Source organism: Convolutriloba macropyga, chromosome 9, assembly GCF_964194025.1.
Source record: "Convolutriloba macropyga chromosome 9, txConMacr16.3, whole genome shotgun sequence".
Classification (NCBI taxonomy): Eukaryota; Metazoa; Xenacoelomorpha; order Acoela; family Convolutidae; genus Convolutriloba; species Convolutriloba macropyga.
This window is the reverse complement of record NC_134476.1, coordinates 40,227,383-40,250,862: the sequence shown is the minus strand read 5'-3', so window position 1 is coordinate 40,250,862 and position 23,480 is coordinate 40,227,383. Positions and strand designations below refer to the sequence as shown.

Here is a 23,480-nt window from a genome sequence, read left to right as displayed (position 1 = left end):
TCTAATTGAAAGTGTGCATTTCGCGACCGTCCTATCTGATATTTAATTCACATACAATACAATGATACGCACACAAATCTTTTCTTGACTGTTTTATGATACTTCATAATGTCTGTCCCACAAAATACCATGAAAACACACGTACAAATACGTCAAAGCCAATTTGCTCAACAGAAACGAAAAGCTCACACCGCCCCACTAATAGTATTATAATTGTGTCAATTGCGATTTTACACAAATAGGATCAAAAGTCCCAATTTGGATAGTTAGTGTCAAATGTTACCACTCCCCTAAAGCTTTTAGGAACCTAAATTTTTCTGAATGGAAAAACTTGACGTGATGAATCAAACGCACCAAAATCTAAGGCGCAAAAACAGAAAGTTTTGATTAATTAATTATTAAATATATAAATGGGGAAATATTGATTAAAAATATAAACTGACTGACGTCGGACAAAATTCTCTCGAACGACAGGCGGGGCAAATTAATTCAGGAGACGGAGCCTATATAAAATCTTTTTACGTATTAAGGAAATGTATAATTTTCTAGAACAAAAACGCAAAAACTATAAATCATTTTGCACAAAAAACACGTTTACAATTATTGCTTCAAACTTCGTTCGATAGCAAATATACTCGAATAAAGAAATACAGAGTCAATATTTCGTCAAATTTGCTGCGAAATGGACTTGCGCGCAAAACAATGGAAACATAATCAGCTTATCTCATGGAGTTGCGCATCCAATCTAAGAAAATCAAAGACTTTTAACTTCGTTTTGAAACTAGCCTACGGCAAATATAAAACCAAGATTGATCACAATTTTCAAATCTACATCGTCTGATATGGTACTTTCAAACAATTTTCACAAGAAATGCAGAGCAATAGAATAAAAACAAAAACAGATAAAACTGGCGAGTGATAAGGAATGCTCAAAAAACTAGGCTACGCAAAAATAATTTTAATTTTCTGAAAAAGATTATAACCAGTACATGGAACAAATTTTAGCTATCATGACTGAAAAAATATGGACCTAAAACGGCTAAATATGGCTAAATCTTCGGCAAATTAATCCAATAAGAAGTATTAAAATGGGCTGTCAAAATTTGTCTGATCTAATTCTGTCTAAAAACATAGCCAGGCTTCATTGGTTTATCTCGTTATTTCGATTCCGATTTCTAACCTTGAACACATTTGAGTAAATTTGATGAGAATTCTAAATGCCATTGAGATAAAACAGTGAAGGAGATAAGACAGAAGTCAAAGATGAAATACGGACGTATGTAAAACAAAAAGTGATCGAAAGGTAAAACGAAGTTAAAACATAGCAGGCAAAGACCTGAAATAAAATGCAGAGATTGGGGCTGGGTTGAAAGGGCTAGACGAAAGGGGTCAAAACCGCCAAGTAGAGGAGGAAGGACTGTGTGTGTTGAGGTTGCGTGGGGAGGGGTGACTGAGAGTCAAGATGAAGAACTTTCAAAATAAGGAACCACCCCTTTGCACCATGCAATTGCCTCCTCTAAACAGTTTTGGTGAATCGCATTCCTAGAGACGGTTAGGCTCTAAGAAAACTTAATGCCCTCCGAGCGTCAACTGTTTAACCCGATTTGAGGATGAAAAGTTGAATGGGTCAGACAAAAAATCAAACGGTCAAGCAAAAAATCGCATAAAAAAGACCACCGGAATAATATAATTGCTAGAAACTTCGTTTGAGAGCAACTAAAAATTACGAAAAAGGTTTAAAAATGAGCATAAATAATAGCCGTTGCGAGGCTGAGAGAGTTAATAAACATCTATTACAAATCGACAACACGCTCAGAAGAAGGTATTATTTCTTATTTCTGGTTCCAAACACACTGCAACATGAAATCAAACGATGTCAGTTATAAAATAGAGAAGAGTTAAAAACAATAATTGCGACAACAACCTGAAAAAAGCTTAGGTAACTATCACGTGAACGATCAGGTAAATCAGAAGAATAGGAGGGGAACAGCGGAGTGGAAGTAAAAAATCTCCATTCTCATACGTAACGAACTAATCTCGGATGAAACGCTCTCAAATAACGTGTGAGTGACTGGGAATAAGTAGCAGCTACCTATGCGTACGGAGGCTAGCCTCGCTAGCGGCAACGATATCAAACAAAACTCCAGAAAAAGGCAAACTTTCAACTAAGAAATTATGTCTTCACAGCAATTTTGGCGAATCATGCATATAGCAAACTAGCAAAGCTCCAAAACAAAACGCCCCCATTTAATGCTGATTTACTTTATCAGTGTACACCGTTTCTTACAAAGAACTGAAGTCAGTTTTACGAAACATTGCATGAAAAAGACCAACAGCATCCAAGTAATTACATCAACTTTGAGGGCAATTAAATTATAAACATATGTTTTATTGGCGATTTTGATTTTACTCTCGTCTCACGATGTACAATGATGTGCATAATAGACGATTGTATATCCAACTATTTATTGACGGGGGAGCATGCTTTGATTTGGATATGTGATACCCAGGGAAAGCTAAAATAGGAGGGGGATATTGGAGAATGGGTGTGTGGGGAGTGCGTTTACTATATGAGAAGATAACATCCCAGTGATACAAAACATCTATTTGTTGCCGCAATTCAAGTCACCACTTGAACAAACAGTTCAACTTGCACTACTCAAGGTCAAGTAAAGATAGAAATAAGACGTACGTCTACGGGGTCCTCGGCTGCCTCCTTGAAACAACAACAAACAATAATAAAACCTTCTAACATTTTGCTAGTTTTTTGTCTGATTTATTAATTGCGAAGAATTATCGCAAGTCTGGTTTTTTTTAGTCGAGAGTAGAGTTTACACTTCAACCGATTAAGCTGAATATTGATTTTTTTTGCTAATTACAATAATCTGAAGATTGATTTAACGAAGTATTCAGAAAAGGTGGCAGTTTCTCATCATCTTACATAATTACGAATAGGTCGATGACATAACGGGTGCTGAAGACGTCCAACAATGTAGTATCTATTACAAACTGATTTTCCCTGTCATTTCCTTTCTGATGAAAAATAAATTGCTTAGTTAATCACTAGTTTAGTTTTTTTTCTTCCAAAAGTTATTAATCATAATTAACTTGGTTATCATAACTATGGTAATTAATTCAACAGATCATCATTTCAATAATTCTAAATTCAATAATTCTGTCCATTTCAAAATTTGCACGCGTGAAATATTCGTTTATATTCTCCCCACTTTGGTCAGGTAAGAATAAAAACTCGTGATTGAGGGATAATTTAGTTATGCTTAGTTATCATAAATAATGTATAAATTTCATAATCAATCAACTGCGTTTTTAAAGCCCCTTTCAATCAAATTATTTCTGTTAGCTTCTCTTTCTGCATCGCCTACGTCAGATTCAGCAAATTCCTCTTCTTCCCTTTCATTGGGAGAGTAAAACCAAACTAATTATAGAATTTTTTCTGATTACAATTCTCTGGTTCTTTAATCCGCCCCAACACCCTACCTAGCGCGGCCAAATTTTATGTGAAGGGGCAATAATTCTCCTCCTCCTACGTGTCTCAGTGGGAGGGCTAAATGGTTAAGTTCTAAAAGGGGTAATAGTGTGAATGAGGTCACTCCGCTGCCCAAAGCATCAATCAATTAATACACAGTCTAGTCTTACAGATCAATTAATATTTTATGCATAGCTAATAAATGCATAATCCAGTAAATGCAATGCGCATACTAGTTGCAAGTAAGAATAGTTTCAGTAGCACCAGCAGAAAACGAATCTTAAATGGGTAGTAAATGATGCTTGAGAATCTTTCCTGAATCTTACCTAACAGTTTTTGAATTTGAACCAAAGCACCATCCAATCTGTTATGCATGTCAGGGGGGTGTGAATAGCCAAAAACTCCAGTTAGAGACAGCATATTTACGCATTTTAGTCACTCCAGTGATCAGATCTTGCGAGAAATTTCGCAAAATAAGAGCAAGATTTCGCCCATCACTAGGACGAGCTACTCTACTCCATCACTATGCATAGTGGGCAAATATTAATATTATCATAATTATCCCAAGCTAGTTCACCCGTTTAATATCACATTGGTTTAATGCACGCACGCTCACACGCAGGCAGCCACCGCCAGGTGTTGTTTCACAATTCTTGTTATTCATTTCCCGTTACTGTTTTCTTTTTACCTACCAGAAGCTCATTCTGAAAGTAAATCCAACTCATACATTCCTAACATCCAACAGCATCAAAGTTCAATCTATAATATAAGTCAATTCTTCTATACAACTTTTCCATAAAAAATCTTGATGGTTGTAGAACATAGCCATTGAAAAAAGTTTCTACTTTCTTTCATTACAGTTGCATTTCAGCGAAAACAAAACAAAAATCTTAGGCGTAGTAACTTGAAGGGTATGAAGCTCAGAATGATTAGCATACTTTGAGACTAGTAACAGTTTATCCAGTTTCTCACGAAAAAAGCCACGCATAGAAGAGAACAACAGTACTACGCTTTCTAGAAACTTCGTTTGAGAGCAATTAAAGGGGTAAGAATATACCCCGCAGTTCCTGATTTCAGAACAAGAAATTCGCCAAATTGTGCAACATTACGACTCAAACCATATTTGCATAAACAGACGAGCAAGAGTACATTAATTGATAACTATAAGAATGATAAAATCCTTTTAGGTAATATAAACCTAAACATAACCGACAAACGTCAGGCGAATTGCTCTCAAACGCGGGGCGAGGGGTTGGCTTCGGTAGTAGCCAGCTGCGGCTTAGTGATGCTGGCAGTGGGGGAGGGGTCAAACTTTTAAGACAAAGAACTGCCCCTCACACCCTAAAATTGTCTCTTCAAAACAGTTTCGGTGAATCGGTTACTTAAGAGACTAGTAGGGCGTAAGGCTCTAAGAGAGTTGCTCGGCCACTCAACGCTGTGAAGGAATATGAAATAAAATTGTCAGTTTTCGTCATAACCATTCTTGCTCATCGCACAATCTTCAGCTACGGTATGGAAAGGTTGAAAAGGTAAAGTTGAAAAGGTAATAAGTTCAAAAAAGCAAACAGCGAATAACGGTGTTTCCTAAAACTTAACTTAAAGGAATTGAAATAAAAATTTCCATTACTTTAATTACCATTTACCCCCTTTCTTCAACCCAGGAGGATTCCAGACTGAATTGGGTGGGACAGGGGCTCTAACTTCACTGAGGGCTTCAAATGATGTTCTTAAAACTCATTAACATTTCATTGATTTAAATTAAAAAAAAACAATTTCGGCTCACTATTTATTTCAACGCCGAAACAATACCAAAGAAAGCAGACTATTATTGAAATTAAACAATTGCTCTCAAACGACAGATGGGAGCTCGATTCAATTGCAACGCTTGCATCCAGTAGACGTTGTATTAGTGAAAAGCGGCCTAATTGTCCGGAGCTTTTCATTTGACATTGAACTGCTGAAAATTGAGTCCAGTTGCATAGGGTAAATTTGGTCACAAAAAACACAAGAATTCAAGGACAAAAGAGTAACTCAAAAAGACAGATTGGTCAAGCAAAACTTTTCCCAACAAAACCGTCGTTTGAGAGCATTTCAATGAGGTCCATTTTTTCACATTTGTTCGAGATTCGATAATCAAACAAAGTTCTGCCAAGAATTTAAAAAAAACGCCAAATTCCTATGTAAAAATATAAACCGATTAACGTCGGACTCGAGCGACTGGTGTGGCAAACAATTTAGAAGGGCTAGAGAAACTTTTATGGTGAAAAAACTGAATATAGAGGGGCTCAAACCTGCGACCGAACTCATGGATACGAGTCGCGCGCAGTAAACACTACACTACGCGGGCTATGTATGAAGAGCTCTCACAATCAGTTTTATTTTAGCAACAGACTTCCTTTCTGAATGCGCGCAACTCAAATAAAAAAGTGAAAAAGAAGTGAAATCGGAAGAATGGTCAAGAAGAAAACGGTCAAGCAAAAATGTTGCATTAAAAAGACACACACGTTTGCAATAATTGCTTCAAAAGTCTAGCAGTTGCCATAAAGTCACACAATTGCGCCATCTGTGAATAACAAAAATACTTAAGATCAAAAAATTAAGCATTTATCGATAATAACTGATCAAATGGTGAATTCAATTGAAATCATTTATAAACTAGAAAATTTACATTCAGTTTCATTGCAACATTAATTTAGTTGCGCTATAATGTCAGTGACACAGTGTTCTAAATGGAATTGATAGAGAGCTTATTCAAATGAGATTCAGATGCCTCAAAATATATTTATCGGTGGCGGTCAAGCAAGCCGATAGGCAAGCAAGCCAAATTTTGAAAATGAGGTTAAGTAAGCCGAAAAATTTTTGGATACCCGTATTTTAGGTTGCCCCTGGCGGGCCACTGGGCGCGCTTCGCCGCGATAACCGACCCGCTATTTCCGGATTACATCCCACAGCGGATGAGAGGCATGGCCATGGACAGCGGTCTGCTGAGGCCCGTACCCACTAGATGTCTAAAAATTGACGCATTTTTGTTTCTTTGGTGCATTGGAATATATTATGCACTATAATACTACGCGCAGTATTGATTATAACGTCTGAAAATGTATTATTTCTGATAGATTACATAACTATTACATAACTTTCGGCTTGCTTTTCTTTCGGCTTGCTTGCCTATCGGCTTACTTTGCATTCGCCATAATTATCGGCGTACACTCTCAACAATAACCACATCAATTAATAGGATAGGATGCATCCTTAAAATTTTCCGACATTTCATTTTATTATATTTGGCTACCAAAGAGCCTCATGAAAATAGTAAACAAACTGCTTACACCTGAAGAGTCAACAAAGAACAAACAAAAAATAGACTAGAAAGCCAAAAGTGAACACTTGAATTCCATATTCATTCTGAACTTCGTTCTCCAGATTTTTGGAAATTGTTCTGACACACTTATCATTTTAAAATTTTGCTACAAAACTGAACAGAAAACTTACAGTTAAGACAGTAACGAAAATTGTCCCGTGCAAAAATTCAGCAATCTTTGTACAACATGGCTGTTTTGAGACGTGGTCAATTGTTCGCAACAAAATTTGGAAGCAACCATGAAAAGAAATCAATGTGTCTAATAATAGCGTCGGCTGCTAATAATAGCGTCGGCTAATCCTTCGTGTTTATTAGTAGAAAGAGACATCCATATCTCAGACTTAAATTAATTTTTTTAGCTTCAATCATGAGTTGAAAAATCGTTCACGAAATTGAGACAGCAATTATTTTGTGTTAATTTCATTGCAAAATGATGCGTTGGTTTCACGGCCACGCAAGACTTTTACAGAAACTAAAGAGTCGGGATATTGTTTCAACTTTCTGCGATCAGAACTCTGAGTAAACAAACTGCAGCGTTTTTGGCTTGGAATCATGTTGTTTAGCATAAATTAATCCCCTGTTTAATAATGAAAGCTCGTAAATATTAGAATTTTTAACTTTTCCGAGTGGTGGGGGCAGCTCCAGAGCAAGCTTAATGGTAGGATTTTGAGCAGAGATGATGTTAGTTTTGAAAGTAGAGCAGAATAGAAAATAGTACTTAAGAGAAGTTAATAAATAGATAACGGCAAGTTGTGAATTAATCTATTACCTGTATTTGGGTGATGTCTGTCTCTGCATAAGCTCTGGCTACATTTCTGGCCAGAGAGTCACCTCCCCCGTTTGCCGCATTGAGCCCTGCCGCCCCTCTGGTGAGGGTGTTGGGCTGCTGGTTGTCTCTGATCTGGGATACCAAGTCTGGCTCAGTGTAAATGCGGGATGAGGCCAGAGACCCTAAACACGAACACAACGCTCATATTTATATACATTTCAGTACTCTGCATATGAAGCGAGAACTATTCGCATGCGCAGTTCCCAGTTGAAATACTTGGATGGCACCATTCAGGGTTAAAACGAGTGGATTAAACAGAAGGAAAATGAAAGGAAAAGTGTAAGGATGAGAATAACAGATAATGAATTTATGAAGATAAACTGGTTATCAAACAGAGTGCTAAAATTGAAAAGATATTTATCACCACCACAATCACAACCATAAGAGTTAAGCATATTTTTATTTGGTTTAGTTTGATGTATTTTGAAGGAGGACTGAGAGGTACTGTCGAATGCGACTGAATGAATCTACGTTTTCATCATGTTCATAGCGTGACATGTGGATAATTATTAGGTGCTGCTGACCCCAAAGTAACAAATAGATCAGTGAAAGACCCAATCTATGATTGTATGATACGGAGCATTGCGCGGTGAACCAGAGCACAACCATTCATATGAACAAGTTTGATCACCAATTGTGCGAATAACTCACAGACACTCGTAGTAAACAAGTCAAAGATAAAAATTATAGTCGGCAACAAAATCAGTTTAACGAAGGAACATTCAGCTGCACCATTTCAAACTTATCGAAATGCTCCTCCTATTTTCTTCTGGACGATTGAGAGAGAGAGAGAGAGAGCACAAGAGCAGTGACGGCGAACGTACAAATCTACATTTTCAAATGTGACAATTGAGCTCAGTTATAACTACAATACTAAATGTTTAGATTTCCTCTGGAAGTCTACAAAAAGAATGCGATTTTCAATGAACAATATAAACCAGAGCGACGTCCGAATGAAATCAGACAATGTTTCATTCGTTTGAGAATAGGATGCTTTGATGAGAAGAATTAATTGGATCCATAATTTGATGCCATTGTTGCGTGAGTTCACCCTCTGCACCAATAATGCACGCTTCTTCGTTACGATACAACGTATTCTCGTTGACTTTATTGTTTAAGGATGTTCAAATCTGTCTCAACGAGTATGGAAATGGTTTTTCTCCTGCTCCACGTATGATCATGAAAGGATGACATATGATAACATCCCTCAGGGCCAAGTTTGGCACTCAAATTCTTGATCGTTCAATTAATGAAGGTTCTTGATTGTTGATTGAGTCCACTCACAGTAGTATGGCTCATCTCCAAACACGGTTTCTCTGGTTGAGCTCCTGTTGCTGCCAGGTCTGCTACTCTTCCTTCTCCACACACCCCCCATCATCCTCATTCTACTGCTGCTGTTACTGCTGAAGCTGTTCATATGAGAAATTGTGGAAGACACCACCCCAGGTAGCATGTTAGCTCTAGGGAACTGTTTCCTTTACCCAACCTCATACCCCGTAGACTATGGTCAACGTTTTTTATAATCCACTAGGACCATCTTATTGCCAATATTCCAACTTTATTGCTAACCAATAATAGTAATGCATAATCCTATATATTTCAGCTGTAGAGTTCCAGAGCTGTAGAGTCATAAAACATAACCGACTAACGTAGGGAGAATTGCTCTCAAATGACCGGCGAGCAGTTGGCTTCCTCAGTAGCTAGCCACGGTTCAGTGAGGCTAGCTTTAGATTAATTGAAGGGGCGTAAAGTTAGCGCAGCGGCAGTGCACCACAACGGGGGTGCAAAAGTAGATTGGGGGGACTGATGTGGGGGCGGTGCGTCGGTGGGGGTGTGGGATCAATTTCTAAGAACCGCCCTTCACAGCATAAGTATAAGTCTCCAAAAATGTTTCCGTTAATCACATAATTGAAGACTAGTGGGCTCAGCGGCTCTGAGGTAACTTAATGCAAATGGGGCGCTACTTATTTATCCCGTTTCTGAAGACGAAAATCAAATGGGCCAGACGAAAAACCGGCCAAGCGAAAAATTGCATAAAAGAGACAAACAGGATTATCACATTTGCTAAAAATTGCTTTTGAGAGCAATTAACAACAAACCTGTTTCGCTTTTGCTTTTGAGAAAAATTAACCTGTTAAGTCATTTATGATAAATAAAATACTATGACTCATTGTTAATGAGGATCAGAGGTATAACTCATTGTTAATGATCATCATTCCAGCTGAAGTGCCGCATCAACAAAGAGAGAGAGAGAGAGAGAGAGAGAGAGAGACGAAATGTGAACGAGAAAGAGAAAACAAAACCCTAACCGACAGAGAGAGAGAGAGAGAGAGAGATAGGAAAATATTACATCACGGGATTCGACTCTGCAACTTCTTGTTTTGCAGCCTTGTTAGTAAAAATATAAAAACTGAAACAGGCAAAAATAAAAAAAAAGTTTTCAACTTCGCCGTAAAAAAAAGTTTGATAAAATTTTTGTCTCGAAGGTTGTGTCAAGCAACCCATTCCCAAGAGTTAAAAAGTTTCGTTGGCCAGTAATGGTAGTTAAACTCAGAAAAGGACAAAAAACATTGAAAAAAATTGGAACAATTACAAATTTTAACAATATCTTCCAAAAAATCAACATGATAAAATAATAAGAACCATTTCATTGTCAAGAAACTATCCAGTATCCCTGTTGCATCCAATAAAGTTAAGATCCATACCCCTTGCAACATGAAAATTTTCCGCAAATTTAAAAAAAAAGATTTTATCCAAAAATTACTTAAACTTGAGTCATAAAAACTATTGATCACCATTCCAGCACCACATCTCCATTCCTCATTGTCAAACCTTGGAAGAGGTCCCAGGGCCCCTGGTGCCGGAAAAAGTTCAAAAACAAAAAAATCGTGAATATTTTAAAACATTGCTGAAATTTTTGATATTAAAATCATTAAAACATTCCATTACATCTATTAACTATGTAGTAACATATTATCAATCCCCAGAGAAAGTTCCGTGGCTCTTGAGGCTAGAGAAACTTAAAAATTACAAAAAGTTTCAACTTAAAATGATTTTTTCAACTTGTGATAAAAAAAATTGAAAATTAATCCATGACCATCCAGTAACTTATTATCAAACCCTAACGGAGATATTCCGACCTTGAGGCTCAAAAAAACCTTAATAATGACTGAAAATGTCAAAAAACTGAAAAGATGGCAAAAATTCGTGATGTTAAACATATTCTCAAACCATAGAGGAGCTTCCTTGGCTCTTGAGGCTGAAAAAACTTCAAAAAACGACAAACAGCAAAAAACTTGATGAAAGCAAATTTTATCAAAAAATTGCTAAAACTTGAAACATTAAATAGTTGAAAAACTATTCCATGGCCAATAAAAATTTTTCAGTAACTTATTATCAAACCCCTTATGAGGTTGCCTGGCCCCTTGTTCTGGAATGACCTGAATAAGGAAAAATAAATATCAAAACATACCCGGCAGATTGCCGGAAAATAGCCGCCGCTGATTCCAATAAGCATGATTGGGATTGAAAGAATAGAAGATATCGAAAAAAAAGGATTTTTGTACAAAAACATTTTTTAAGTCCGATTTATTTTGATGGATTTCGTAGTTGAACATACTTCTGTTTCCTAGAGAGAGAGGCTACAGGGACTACTATCAATACCAATGAGCATAAGAGATGGTAACTAAGACTTATAGGAACGACGGCCAAATAGCGGGCATCTAAAATTAGGCTTTATGGGTTTATCCCGTTTCTATTTCTGACTTCAATTTACTACTCTGACTCTGTTCATTTTGAATTGCTTTGCTGAGCAACTGATTTTCAAATTCACTTTTAGCAGAATGAGAGAAGAGAGAAACTAGCCTTCAGAAATCAAAAAGATTTCATGCAAAATGCTGAAAAAGCGGCAAAATGTTAAAGCGAAAAAAATTCGACGAAGTAAAAAAATTAGGAGCGCTATAATAGCCGGCTGAGAAGATGAGGGCGGCTATTAAAAACTTGAAAAAAATTGCACGTTTTGTCGAAAAAATGCTAAAATTCGGATGTTAAAATGTTGAAACTATTCAATTATCACTAGAAACCATGCAGTCACCTATTATTAAAACCTAAAGGAGGTTCCTTGACACCTAGGGCTGATAAAAATCAAAAGATGTCAAAAATTTTCAAAAAGCGTGAAAAAAATTGTGCAAAATAGTATAAATTTGCGTGTTTCTAGCGAGCGGTTGTTCATCAGTAGCTAGAAACGGGTGGGGGAGCGGTGCACCAAGGGCTGATAGGGCAACAGCAGTGGGGGGGGGGGGGGTAAAAGCGCGGGTAGTGGGGGCAATAGTTGGGGGGGGGGGTCAACAGTTGAGGGGTCTTCAACCTCTAAGAACCGCCCTTCACACCATAAGTATAAGTCTCTAAAACAGTTTGAGCTGAAACAGAGCTGAAAGAACCGCCCTTCACACCATAAGTATAAGTCTCTAAAACAGTTTGAGCTGAAACAGAGCTGAAAGAGCACTCAATGCCCGCTGGGCGCTACCTGTTTATCACGTTTTTGAGGACGAAAATTCAAAAGCGTCAGACGAAAAATCGGTCAAGCGAAAAATCGCATTAAAAAAAGACCGACAGGATTAATATAATTGCTACAAACTTCGTTTGAGAGCAATTAAAAACAACTGTAGCCATATAGAGAGAGAACATCGTACAAAATGCAATAATGCGAAATGTCAAACAAAGGGTTTTTACATTTTGCTGAAACAGGTGTGAGAAGTTAAATTTTGTTCATAATGGGAAAAGGAAACAGATGCGAGCCTGGTTCTCCTACGGACACCACCATTCCCACTGTTAGTCGCTTCTTTGCCCAAAAGAGCAGCAGTGCCTTTGTTATTTTCAGCGTAATCATCATAGTGTCTCCGGACTGGAATTGTAGCACTGCTCTGGATAGAGCGGAATGGGTTTGGATATATTCCACCTCCTCCCCCAGCTGCTTTTGTGGGAATGTTGGAGCGCCTCCTAGTACCACCTGACCAAAAATGATTCGCCAGTCAAGAAAAGTGTGACTGGATTAGGTACAAAAACATAACCGACTAACTTTGGCCGAATTGCTCTCAAGGGGGCGGGGTTGTGAGCAAGAGTGTTCGGGGTTACGGGTATAATGAAGTGGAGTGGTGCGGAGGCGGAGGATGTGGGTGAGGGGGAGGAAGGTGGGAGAGGGCGGATTATGTGCGGGGGGGGGGGGGAGGGGGAGCGAGGGGGTGAGGGATCAAACTCTCATCCTTCATATCATGAATTTATGTCTGTCAAACTGCATCGGCGAATCTCACTTACAGAGCAATTTAAAAATTTACAGCAACCACTGCGTCGTTTTTTGTTATAAGTTCTGATCGTTATAACCATCTGTCACCAAACTATTTGTCATGTGAGTTCTATTTCGAAACAGGTCGCATCTTTTTGATTATAATAGTTCACATACCATTGCACACCTAATAAAATGGATTGTGTAAGACGGAACCTAAGATTTTTAAAATCAGAAGGACGGATAAAAGAAAAGTTTCTTTAATCACTATAATTGGTTAAAAATCGGCTATTGACTCTACCATGATTGCTTTCTCTGACGAGCAATGACAATTGCAGGATCGATCAATTGACAGTCACGGTTTTGAACAAGTTACATCCTTCAGAATAGTAGCAATGACATCTACGTGCAAGCGTTTATCAGTTTAAAACCTATGGACATTCACAGACTCGAAAAACCAATCGAGGAAGAAGAGCTATAGTTGAAAGAATGCGACCACCATCAATTGAGGAATAACTTCGGCCGAATTGCTCTCAAGGGGCGGAGAGAACGAAATCGATATGAGACAAGATATAATCTATTCTACCTCAGGTGAGCAAGCAAGGACAAGAAAAAGACAGAGCTACCTATCGCCTGCACCCTAAATAGGTTATCAAATAAATATTCAAGAAACAAATCTACTCTAGCAAACTATTGTTGCGTAACTCATCACAGTTAGAGAAGCAAAAACATATGACGTTAGTTCTCAATCAAGCCATTAGTTTCATTAAGAGATTAGTCGGATACTTTTTTGAATGGTTAAAATGAATCGAAATTACGAAGCAGATAATTAGAGAGAATTATAAAGCTTTGTTGATGTTGAAAGCTAGCTTTGTTTATTTGTCACTTAAGTTCCTATCAGTCAACAAACACCCCGCCCACATGGTCAAGTTATGGATTTATGATGGAAGCTGATAGTCAACGAAAATATGAAAAAGGAAACAGAGGAGAAATAGTCCACGAGAGAGAAAACAGGGCAGCCAGACATCAAAATCCAGACAGGGGATTATAGATGCAGTCTGTGTTTTAGACTCAGGCCAACACGACAGGTTTCTCTTGGGACAAACGGAACACAAACGGAGGAATAGAGAAGAGATGGATGAATGGCAACATAAAACAGGTAGAAGCGTCATCAGCTTAGTAACTCTTCACCGCCCATGACCACAAACAATCACAAAACAAATAAATAAAACAGGACTTTTGGGGGAAGTGTGTCGTAGATACAATGAGAGAGAAAGACTATCTAGTCTAGGCTGAATATCAATAGTCAAGTTGAAGAAGAGAAGAGAGAAAGTTGCTGAGGAGAGATACCACTTCACATCAGCATCAGGACAAGAACGAGTTAAAAGGAAGAATTTCGTAGAAGATTAAGAAGAGTTGTGTACAAACTTTGGGATAGGCGGATTACGCTCACTGCCTTGTAGTTCTTGCTCAGGTCACCGCCTCCTCCACCACCTTAAGACAAATTACATCACATACCACTGCTACTCACCACAGAACTTACTAAACCCTATCTCAGACATTATACGTCAACACACACAGACACGCACCTGAAACGGCTTTTAACTTCTGGCCTAACGACTTCACTCAAAACAAGCAACGATGTTTGTCAAAACATTTTTGCTTCTCTTACATTTTAAAGCAACAACGACAGACGTGCTTATAGGATCGCAGTTACAGGGTAACAACATACAACTGCGGGTTATCTTTGGTAGAACAACATCAGATATCAATTATTAAGGAATTGAGTAGTAGGATAGTATAGCTTGAGATAGGATAGGATAGAAAAAGAAGCGTCAAGCATCACTCAAAAACAATTTTTGGACCAATAAGCAGCCGTATTGTCTGCAAAATACAAATGTCTGCAAAGTGCCCAAATGTATTAGTTTGTCTATCTCTAGTCTTGTTTCGTATTCTTTAGAGACCAACAATTTTTCACAATCATCAATATTCACGCTTGATTCCGTAGTAACAAGCAGTCTTGTATCTCAAAGCCATATTCCAAAGTCAGCCATCTTAATGTGTTGCTGTGTACGTTTAAAAAGAGAAGTGCTTTTAAAAGCAACTTGCAAACATCAATAACGGACAGTCAGCATTGCACTATGTGAGAGGGAACAACTTCAGTTAAGTGTCTGTCACAGTGAATACTAACCATCATGTGGTTGGAACCCGGGGTGGTGCTGGGGCAAGTCTGGTAACTGTCTGGATACATCTAGAGTAGCTGCATTCATGTGGTACCTGGGTGTTTCATACTGGTCCAGTTGGGAAAGTGCTTGGTAAGGATGCTCACTCGGGGGCCCAGTCCCAAAGAACTCACCCTTGGAGTATGCTGGAAATAGAAAAAAAGTTATAGTTACACTTTATCTAAGTCAACGCCAGTTCATAACAGAAAATACCTTAAACGACTGTTGATTTTTGTTCCCTCTGCTCAGAACTTCACTAAAATCCACCTTTCAGCTGATTGAATACAACTATCAAAACTTAACAGCCTAACGCTAAATTATGGCTGGAAACAGTAGCAGGTCAGTCAAAACAAAAAACAGAAGGACAAGACATGAAATACAATCCAACGAAATGTATGAGCAAAAGACCCAACTGTCAATCTCACTACAAGCTTGGTCTGCAAAATTTAACACCAAAACTGATGAACAAGAAATAGGCCAAGCACAAAGTCACTTAACTTGAAAAAAAAATCAAAAACCGTAAGCTTCACAATGAAAGCTAAAGCCATCAAACTAAGTATTAATCGGAAGCACACGCTGTCTTGTATTGCCACTACTTGCTTACAAAGTAACACAACGACAAAAACGAAGGAAATCATTTTTGTCACAAAAAACAATGGCTATATAACAAAATATATTTTACTATATGGTGTAAGAAAAGACATACAAACCTTCATTACAGCAAAAAATGACAGATTAGGAACATAACTAGCAGATTACAAGAAAACAATTGACATTTCCTCGCAGACAAGTACATTCAAAATCCTGAGGTAAAGGCGATTAAAGTTAAAAATTCCGGTTTTTCTACTAATTGCTGTGAAGTTTTGATTGGACTAAGAAACATGTATTTGTATTGTTTCTGAAAACTACTTGAGAAAAACTGCAATTAGATTGAGCAAGCCTCAATTGACCAAAGAAACCTAAATAAAAAGCAACTCATTTTTGGGAGTGAGGAGGGTAAACAAAAAAATCACGCAAAAATTGAAAATGACATCACGGCAGTCAACCCTGTTAATAAATGTACGAATGGACAAAAATTAATTCTTCAAAACCAATAACAGCATATTAAGTAATAGTTTAAACTGGATAAATTAAATAGGTTCAACATAGTTTCAGCAGAAAGCCAATGACACATGTCAAAACTGAGAACACGAGAACCAGAAAAAGAGACTGTAAATAACAAACACGGTCAAAACTTCATTACAAACTAAATTTTGAAAACAACTGTTCTCAAAATGAAAAAACATTCGCTTCTAGCTTAGACCATGATATAGATTCAAAATCGTTGAATCAGAAGATCTACAACACCTGTTATTATTGACATTGGATAACAAGACCAACTAGTACAAGACAGAAGAATAAAAACTTAGATACTTTCTAAACAAATCATGTCCAAGTCATTAAAATCGTTATAGATGAGCTCAAAACATAATTCATTAGAGGGACAAGGATATATGCCATGAAGAGCACTGGGTGAAAGGAGGACAAAAAACGGCCAACACTGGAAAAGTCACTGATATTTTTTGAAAATGGTGTCAATGTTGAAGTGGTATCAACGTAGCTAAAAACAACTAAGGAAAAATTCAAAGCCTTAAACAGCTTCATATACGCCTCATCAGCGAGCCAATGAGACCTATCATTAATGACATTACTCAATAGAACAACTATAAAAATGGCAAAACAAAAAAGTTGCAACAATTTTTGAGAAGAAATTTTGTCAAAGTAGTTAAAAACCTGGAAAACGAGTTGAATCCGATAAAATCAAATATTCCTTATTAGAGTGCCAATGAGAACATGCATTAATGGGACTAAGGGATAGTACAAAACACAAAAATGGGCAACAATGAAATCACTATTATTAAATGAAAAAATGTCTAAAGTCATACAAAACGTTAGCTACCCTATGACAATTCAAGCATACCCGACAGATTGCCGGGAAAAAGCCGTCATTGAATCCGAAAACCCAGGTTGGCATTAAAAGTACAGAAGAGAATTGAAAAAAGAACATTAACGTATGAACTCTTTTCTAAGTGTATGTTAGGTTGATCGGATTTTGTATTTAAACATACTACTGTTTCTTAACCAGAGGATGCAGGTGCTAGTATCAATGCCAGAATGCAATAGAAATCATATCTACACTTATAAGAACAAAGTACAAGTCGCGGGCATTGAAACTGGGATTATGCGTTTATCCCGTTCATAATTCTAATAGTTTTTTATACTGGCCTAGAAGACAAAAATATTTCATGCAAAATGTCGAAAAGGCAGCAAAACGAGGTAAAACGAAACAAATTTTCATTCGACGAAGTAAGAAATAAAAAAATAGCAGGATCAGTCCTGATGCAATTAAAAGAACTGTCATTGACTTAACAAAAAAAGACCTAAAATGAACTATAAATGGATTGGGAAACCAACTTGAAAAACATTAAAAAACAGAAAAATTCAATCTCAAAAAACCAATAGCCAGAAAGCGAATCTTCATCGGAACACCGTTTCCTTACTCTACTTCAAAATTTTCACCACTCCTTCCAGTTTCGGCGTGACCAAAAACATCACTTCAATTTGAATTCAAAAAATTCATGAATATTTGTGAATAAATCTCGAAGAAAAAGACAGCGTCCCAATGCAATCAGAATTCATTGAATTGTGAAAATAGGTGCGCTATTATAGCCGGCTGGTGAAATGGCTGGCGCGGCTATTGAAAATAAAACGAATGCACTATTAGAACTTATTGGTCACCAATTAAAAACATTCTTGCCGAAAATTGAAGATACAAACATGAACCGACAAATGTCGGAAGAATTGCTCTTGAACAACAGGCGAGGCAGAAATTAATTCAGATCAATTTTCCTTTATGGATGCAAAATAAACCTTTCCCCCGCCGGGATTCGAACCACTGAACTCCCGTTCCACAGCAGCACGCACTAAACATTGCGCCACAACTCACTTACGTCTTCTATTCTGCAATTCTGCAACCGATTTTATATTAGCAACACGCTTTACTTCGGAGCAATAGAGATCGCTCAAAAATGAAGAAGGAAAGCGTGAAAAAGTCACTGGAGAAGTCAAAGAATGTTCTGGAAGAAAAACGCAAAATTGTCAAGCGAAAAATTTGCATTAAAAAAGACACACACGTTTACAATAATTGCTATGAACTTCGCTCAAGAGCAATTAAACTGTAAAAACAGAAGTCAAATAACCACACGTAAAAAATTCTCTAGGACCAAATTTCTGTTCAACCTTCCTTTTCCAACATTCAAAAGCAGTTTCACGCCTTAAAAACTACTCGCTTTCGCTGCTACTCTAATTTGACTTCTTATAGACTTCTCGAATTTGATTTGAAAACAATTGACAACAAAAAGTGTCCACATATCTTTAAAAAGACAGCACAAATTCAAATTCGATGTAAAAACCAAGAGAAGGCCAATAATATCTCGCTATGGCAGCCATTAATAAACGTTTTACCATTTGCAGCCACTTGGTTCAATATTTTTTTACACTCAGTATTAATTAATTCACAGTTATTATAGTCGTTTTGCTGAAATTTGCGATACCAGTTTTGGTGGTGATGGTAGTGGTTCTCTTTCTTACCTGATTCATATTTCTTCTTGAGTTTCATCTTCTTTTTCCTGTACCACATCCAGCCCACCCCCAGTCCAATGATTGTCAAAATTACTCCACATAAGATGGCCAGTACAACTATGAACATGGTCAGGTACTGCATGTTTTCTCCAGGCAGTCCGAACGGGGGTGGATTAGTGACCCGAGGGTTATTGCCCCCATTCCCATTTCCGCCACTTCCACTTCCATCTCCACTTCCACTGCCCCCGTCATCATCATCTAATCCACCCGGAACTACACCTCCACCTCCATTGTCTCCTAAAATGCCAAATAAACGATTCAAACCACAAATTCAGAGAATTCTCCGTATAAGTTAGCAAACTTTACCTTCAAACATTTCACACATTACCGTCACTATTTTGTCCATTCGTTAAATGCTGATATTAGTAGCATGGAAAACAGGTCGATTATACGGAAAAATGAGAACATGTATAATGCTTCAAAAAATCATTCTTGAATCATGATCATATTGAAAACAGAATACTTTGAAAAATATTGCACCACTCTGTGGCAATTTATTTTGTCAAAAACTGTTGCCCGAAAAATTATTTTCGTATGTTCTGATCTCTACACACACGTGCCAATTTACAGAACCCAGAAAAGCCCAGACATTAAAAGAATATTAAATTTTTTCTGCAGAATTTACGTAGAAAAATATTGCATTCACAAAACATCTTGGTAATTACATTTTTATAGCATTACAATATCACGCAAGCAGATAAATCGATTCTAGCTATAGCTTCCCATTTTCATTGTAGCAAGACGTCCCAGTTTCCAGTTTATATGTCCATGAGTTCAGGCCATTAGATGAACTTACGACTACGCTATCTTATATAGAAAAAACCATGCTGTATTGTTAAGAAAACATGTGTTTCATAAGCATTTTAACAAATAGACACAAAACGAGCTAAGAATATTATTTTGTCTCCGAGCATAGCTTGAATTTTTTCTTTTGTGCCACTCAGTATGAGCTAACATAGCCCCAAACTACTGCTAATGTTATTTTACAGACCACTCATACGCTACCCCCCCCCCCCCCCCCCCCCCCCCACAAAGTACATTACGTTCACTTTTTCACTTGAGCCACTTTGAAACTCATAACTCTCAGCATTAATAATCGAAAAAGTGCCTTATACCTTCAGATTGTTGAGCTAAAAAACTAATTAGCTAGCAAACTTTTCACGTTGTAAATGAATTTGGCCAAAAATCAAATTCCAATCTTTATTAAACACATCCAATATAACTAGTAAATTAACAAAAATTTGCAATACTACTGCTGCGTGGTATTGTGCTGTATTATTGATCAGAAACAGAGCATAATTCGCTCAAACTTCAATATAGAGAGACAAGAAAGACCACGAAAAACGGCGTACCTTTGATTAAACTGTTTTTATTGTTCTCTGCACTGAGTGAACAGTAAACAACACACGTGCACACACTATACTCTTTAATTTTTTATGAAAGCAGCTGTGAAATAATTAATCTAGACTTGAGCGAACTCTTTTCAGCGTCAATTGTGATTGTTCACATTCCAGACCAATACAGCAAGAGCTACTGCTACTAATAATCTATCCATTTTTGATGGCCTTATTTGCCACCAAGCATGCGTGTGTGCGTTGTGTTTATGACCATAATGCAATTTGGTTGTGTCAAATTCCATATTTGGTCGTTCATTTTTAACAACCTCAGCATTTAGTCAGACTTATGTGCTAAGTCATCGCAAAGGACTCGCACACAATCTGAAGTGATCGGCTCCACTTAGAGACAATTCTCAAAACAAATCTCAAAAACTTTCTAATCTGATTGTTTCAACAACTTGCCACAATGGCCATAAAACAAAATACGTCTCATTGAAAAATCTATCGATTTAATATCACATGTTCGAACGCCTATCAACTCATTGTATCTTGCAAATACATCAAAAACAATACAGTCTATTTGACTATTTGCAACAGTAAGAGAAAGCTTTCTGCCCAAAAATTTTCAGACAAACAATCAAATCCAACAACCATAGCAGAAATTGTATTCCTGAATAACAGCCGCCTCCGGTATCAAAAGACCGCCGAGAACAAAGTTTTCAACTCTTCAGTTCAGATTTGAAGTGGATCTTACACGCTCTTTCGAATAGGGGCATAGAATATGAGGCGATAAGGTGAAAATTTTGAAATTAAGTTTTGTGGAAATTAGGAGAATCGCAATTAGAACGCTCAAAGGAGGTGCTGCAATATCCGCTTGATATTATAATACAATGAAGTGATTATAACAATTGACATCCAGTCAATAAAACTGCCAATAACATTTAAAAACAAAGAAAAATCGACCAGAATTTTCGAATTTTGAACATTTTGACTAAGTAGTTTAACCCCCAACTCCCCCAATTTTTGGTGCGTTTTTTCAACCGGTAGTTCTAAATAAATTAAATTAAGCTTTTAATAGGTAGTTCAAACATTCACCATCCTTTCTCTGTTACTTTTTAAAAAATCCAAATCATTGGCGGTGATGCCATTGAGTAGAGTAAAAGAGAACATTGACATTGAAAACATAACCGACTAACGTCGGAGCGAGTTGCTCTCAACCGACAAGGGAGCGGTTGTCTTCCTCAGTAGCTAGCTACGGTTTAGCGAGGCTAGCTTTAGCTTAATTGAAGGGGTGTGAGGTGAGCGCAGCTGAGGAGGGGGGTGCACCGGGGCGTTGTATGGGGTGGAGGTTAACCTATAAGAACCGCCCTTCACACCATAAGTATAAGTCTTCAAAACAGTTTCTGTGAATCGCATACTTTGAGACTAATGAACTGAAAAGCTCTAAGAGCACTTAATGCCCGCTGGGCACTACCTTTTTACCAAGTCTTTGAGGACGAAAAGTCAGACGAGAAATCGGTCAAGCTAAAAATCGCATAAAAAGACCAACAGGGCTAATATAATTGCTACAAATTTTGTTTGAGAGCAATTAAACAGTGATAGATTTTTAAGTACTTTCAAGAACTCGTTTGCATGTAAATAAGGGACACTTGACAACTTTATGGCATTGAGTGGATCTTGATGTAATTGTGTTTTAATCGCTATTCGCCTAATTTCCACAAAACTTTAGTTCAGGATTTTCGCCTAATGGCTAAAAGAATTTTGTTTGCCTAATCGATTTTTCGCCTAATATCCTATCCCCATTCGAATAGAGTGAATCTCAATGATATTAATAATACTACGTAATTGAACGTTAATTATTGAGAGGTTCCATTTTGAAAGCTGAAGAGTTCAAAAAAATTAGTTACAAACAAATATTGAGAAAAGCTTCAGAATTAATCAGAATATATATCCATTTCAAAATTTCTCTACCAACAATTCCAAATTATGCTGAATTATCTTTGCAGTCAAATTGAAAAATTATTATTGCCAACAAATGAGAATGCAAAATTTTTACTTTTAGCACATTTTTTTTTGGGAGTTCAGCCATTAGAAATAACGATCTTAAATTAAATAAAACAATTAAATAAATTCGAACTCATTGATTTCAAGAGACGACTGATTTCTTTTCAGACCACAGAAGAATGAAAATGAATTAGAGAGCTCGCCGTAAACTGAAGATTAATAAATAATCCATTAAAAAAATTTCTAAACAGCTCGTAAATTATCAAAAAGGTAAAAACGCATTTGGTGCATATTTAATTTGATAATTATTTCTAAATTGCGAGACGCATGTAGAGAAAAAATAAGAACTGACAACCGAATTTCGTTTCTTTATAAGGGACCAAATTTAATCCGCAGCTTCATTAGCTTAAATAAAAATGATCTCATCTGTAACACAGTAAGCTAAATACTAATAGCTATTAGAAATTACTATAATAAACCTTAATAACTTAATGCTCTAACTCTAAATGACAAGGCTTTATCACTTTTGACAAGGCTTTTTAAATTCCTATCAGTGTCACAATTGGTTTCGTAAGTGTCGAGGTCAAACGTGAAAATTGTACGTGATGAAAACCAAAAACCGCTAACTACGTCTCAAAGGAATTAAGAATACACCCGAAGACAAATTCTGATCTACAATTCAAACAGTTTTCAATGACCGAACAAAAAAATATGTCGAAATGGCCAGAAATCAACTTTGCAAACCGTGATAAAACCATGATAGAGCATTTGTTTGCAGTTTCAATTTTCCATCATGCACAATTTTCATGTTTGATCTCAGACTTACTTTGATCTCAGAATTGTTTCACTCATAGGAATTTAAAAAGCCAAGTCCAAAACGACACAAAAACGTGCTAAAAAACCCGAAAAGACAAAGAATCGTAAACAGGCCGACTTAATAATGACGATTTGAGCAGATAACGGTTGTTTCTGATTAGATTACAAAACTGAGTTTAACTTTTGAACCATTAATGAGAAAATCTAGCGATAAAAAGGAAGGCTGACAAAAATTATCAAATGTATTATCATGATAGAAAAAAATCAGTTCAAAAAACGGCAAGAACTATTGCTTTACTTTTTTTTTACAATTGCAGTTATTTACAGTTATGGTGAGAATCGGTCAATCCTGAGCCAATTGGGCGCACTTCAGCCCTGTAATGACTCAGCTCTGCTTAGAATTGTGTGTGAAATGCATCATGACTGCTGCTATCAATACTGAGCATTATTTAATGTGAACAA

The 23,480-nt window shown here is 37.0% G+C and overlaps 1 protein-coding gene across 10 annotated transcripts in view; it reads right to left on the bottom strand.

Annotated features, from left to right (window-relative positions):
- LOC142345777 (uncharacterized) overlaps nt 1-23,480 on the bottom strand; it is a 118,809-nt gene that overhangs the window by 11,750 nt on the left and 83,579 nt on the right. For 7 of the 10 annotated variants that reach the window (XM_075398103.1, XM_075398105.1, XM_075398102.1 and 4 more), the window contains 6 exons: nt 18,811-19,098; nt 15,150-15,326; nt 12,475-12,685; nt 8,962-9,137; nt 7,618-7,799; nt 2,693-2,716 (listed from right to left, as the gene is read on the bottom strand). In XM_075398103.1, coding sequence (XP_075254218.1) covers nt 2,693-2,716; nt 7,618-7,799; nt 8,962-9,137; nt 12,475-12,685; nt 15,150-15,326; nt 18,811-19,098 — 1,058 coding nt within the window. Of the gene's footprint in view, nt 1-2,692; nt 2,717-7,617; nt 7,800-8,961; nt 9,138-12,474; nt 12,686-14,386; nt 14,453-15,149; nt 15,327-18,810; nt 19,099-23,480 lie in introns of all 10 variants that reach the window. The other 3 variants (XM_075398106.1, XM_075398109.1, XM_075398110.1) reach the window with 3 other exon arrangements.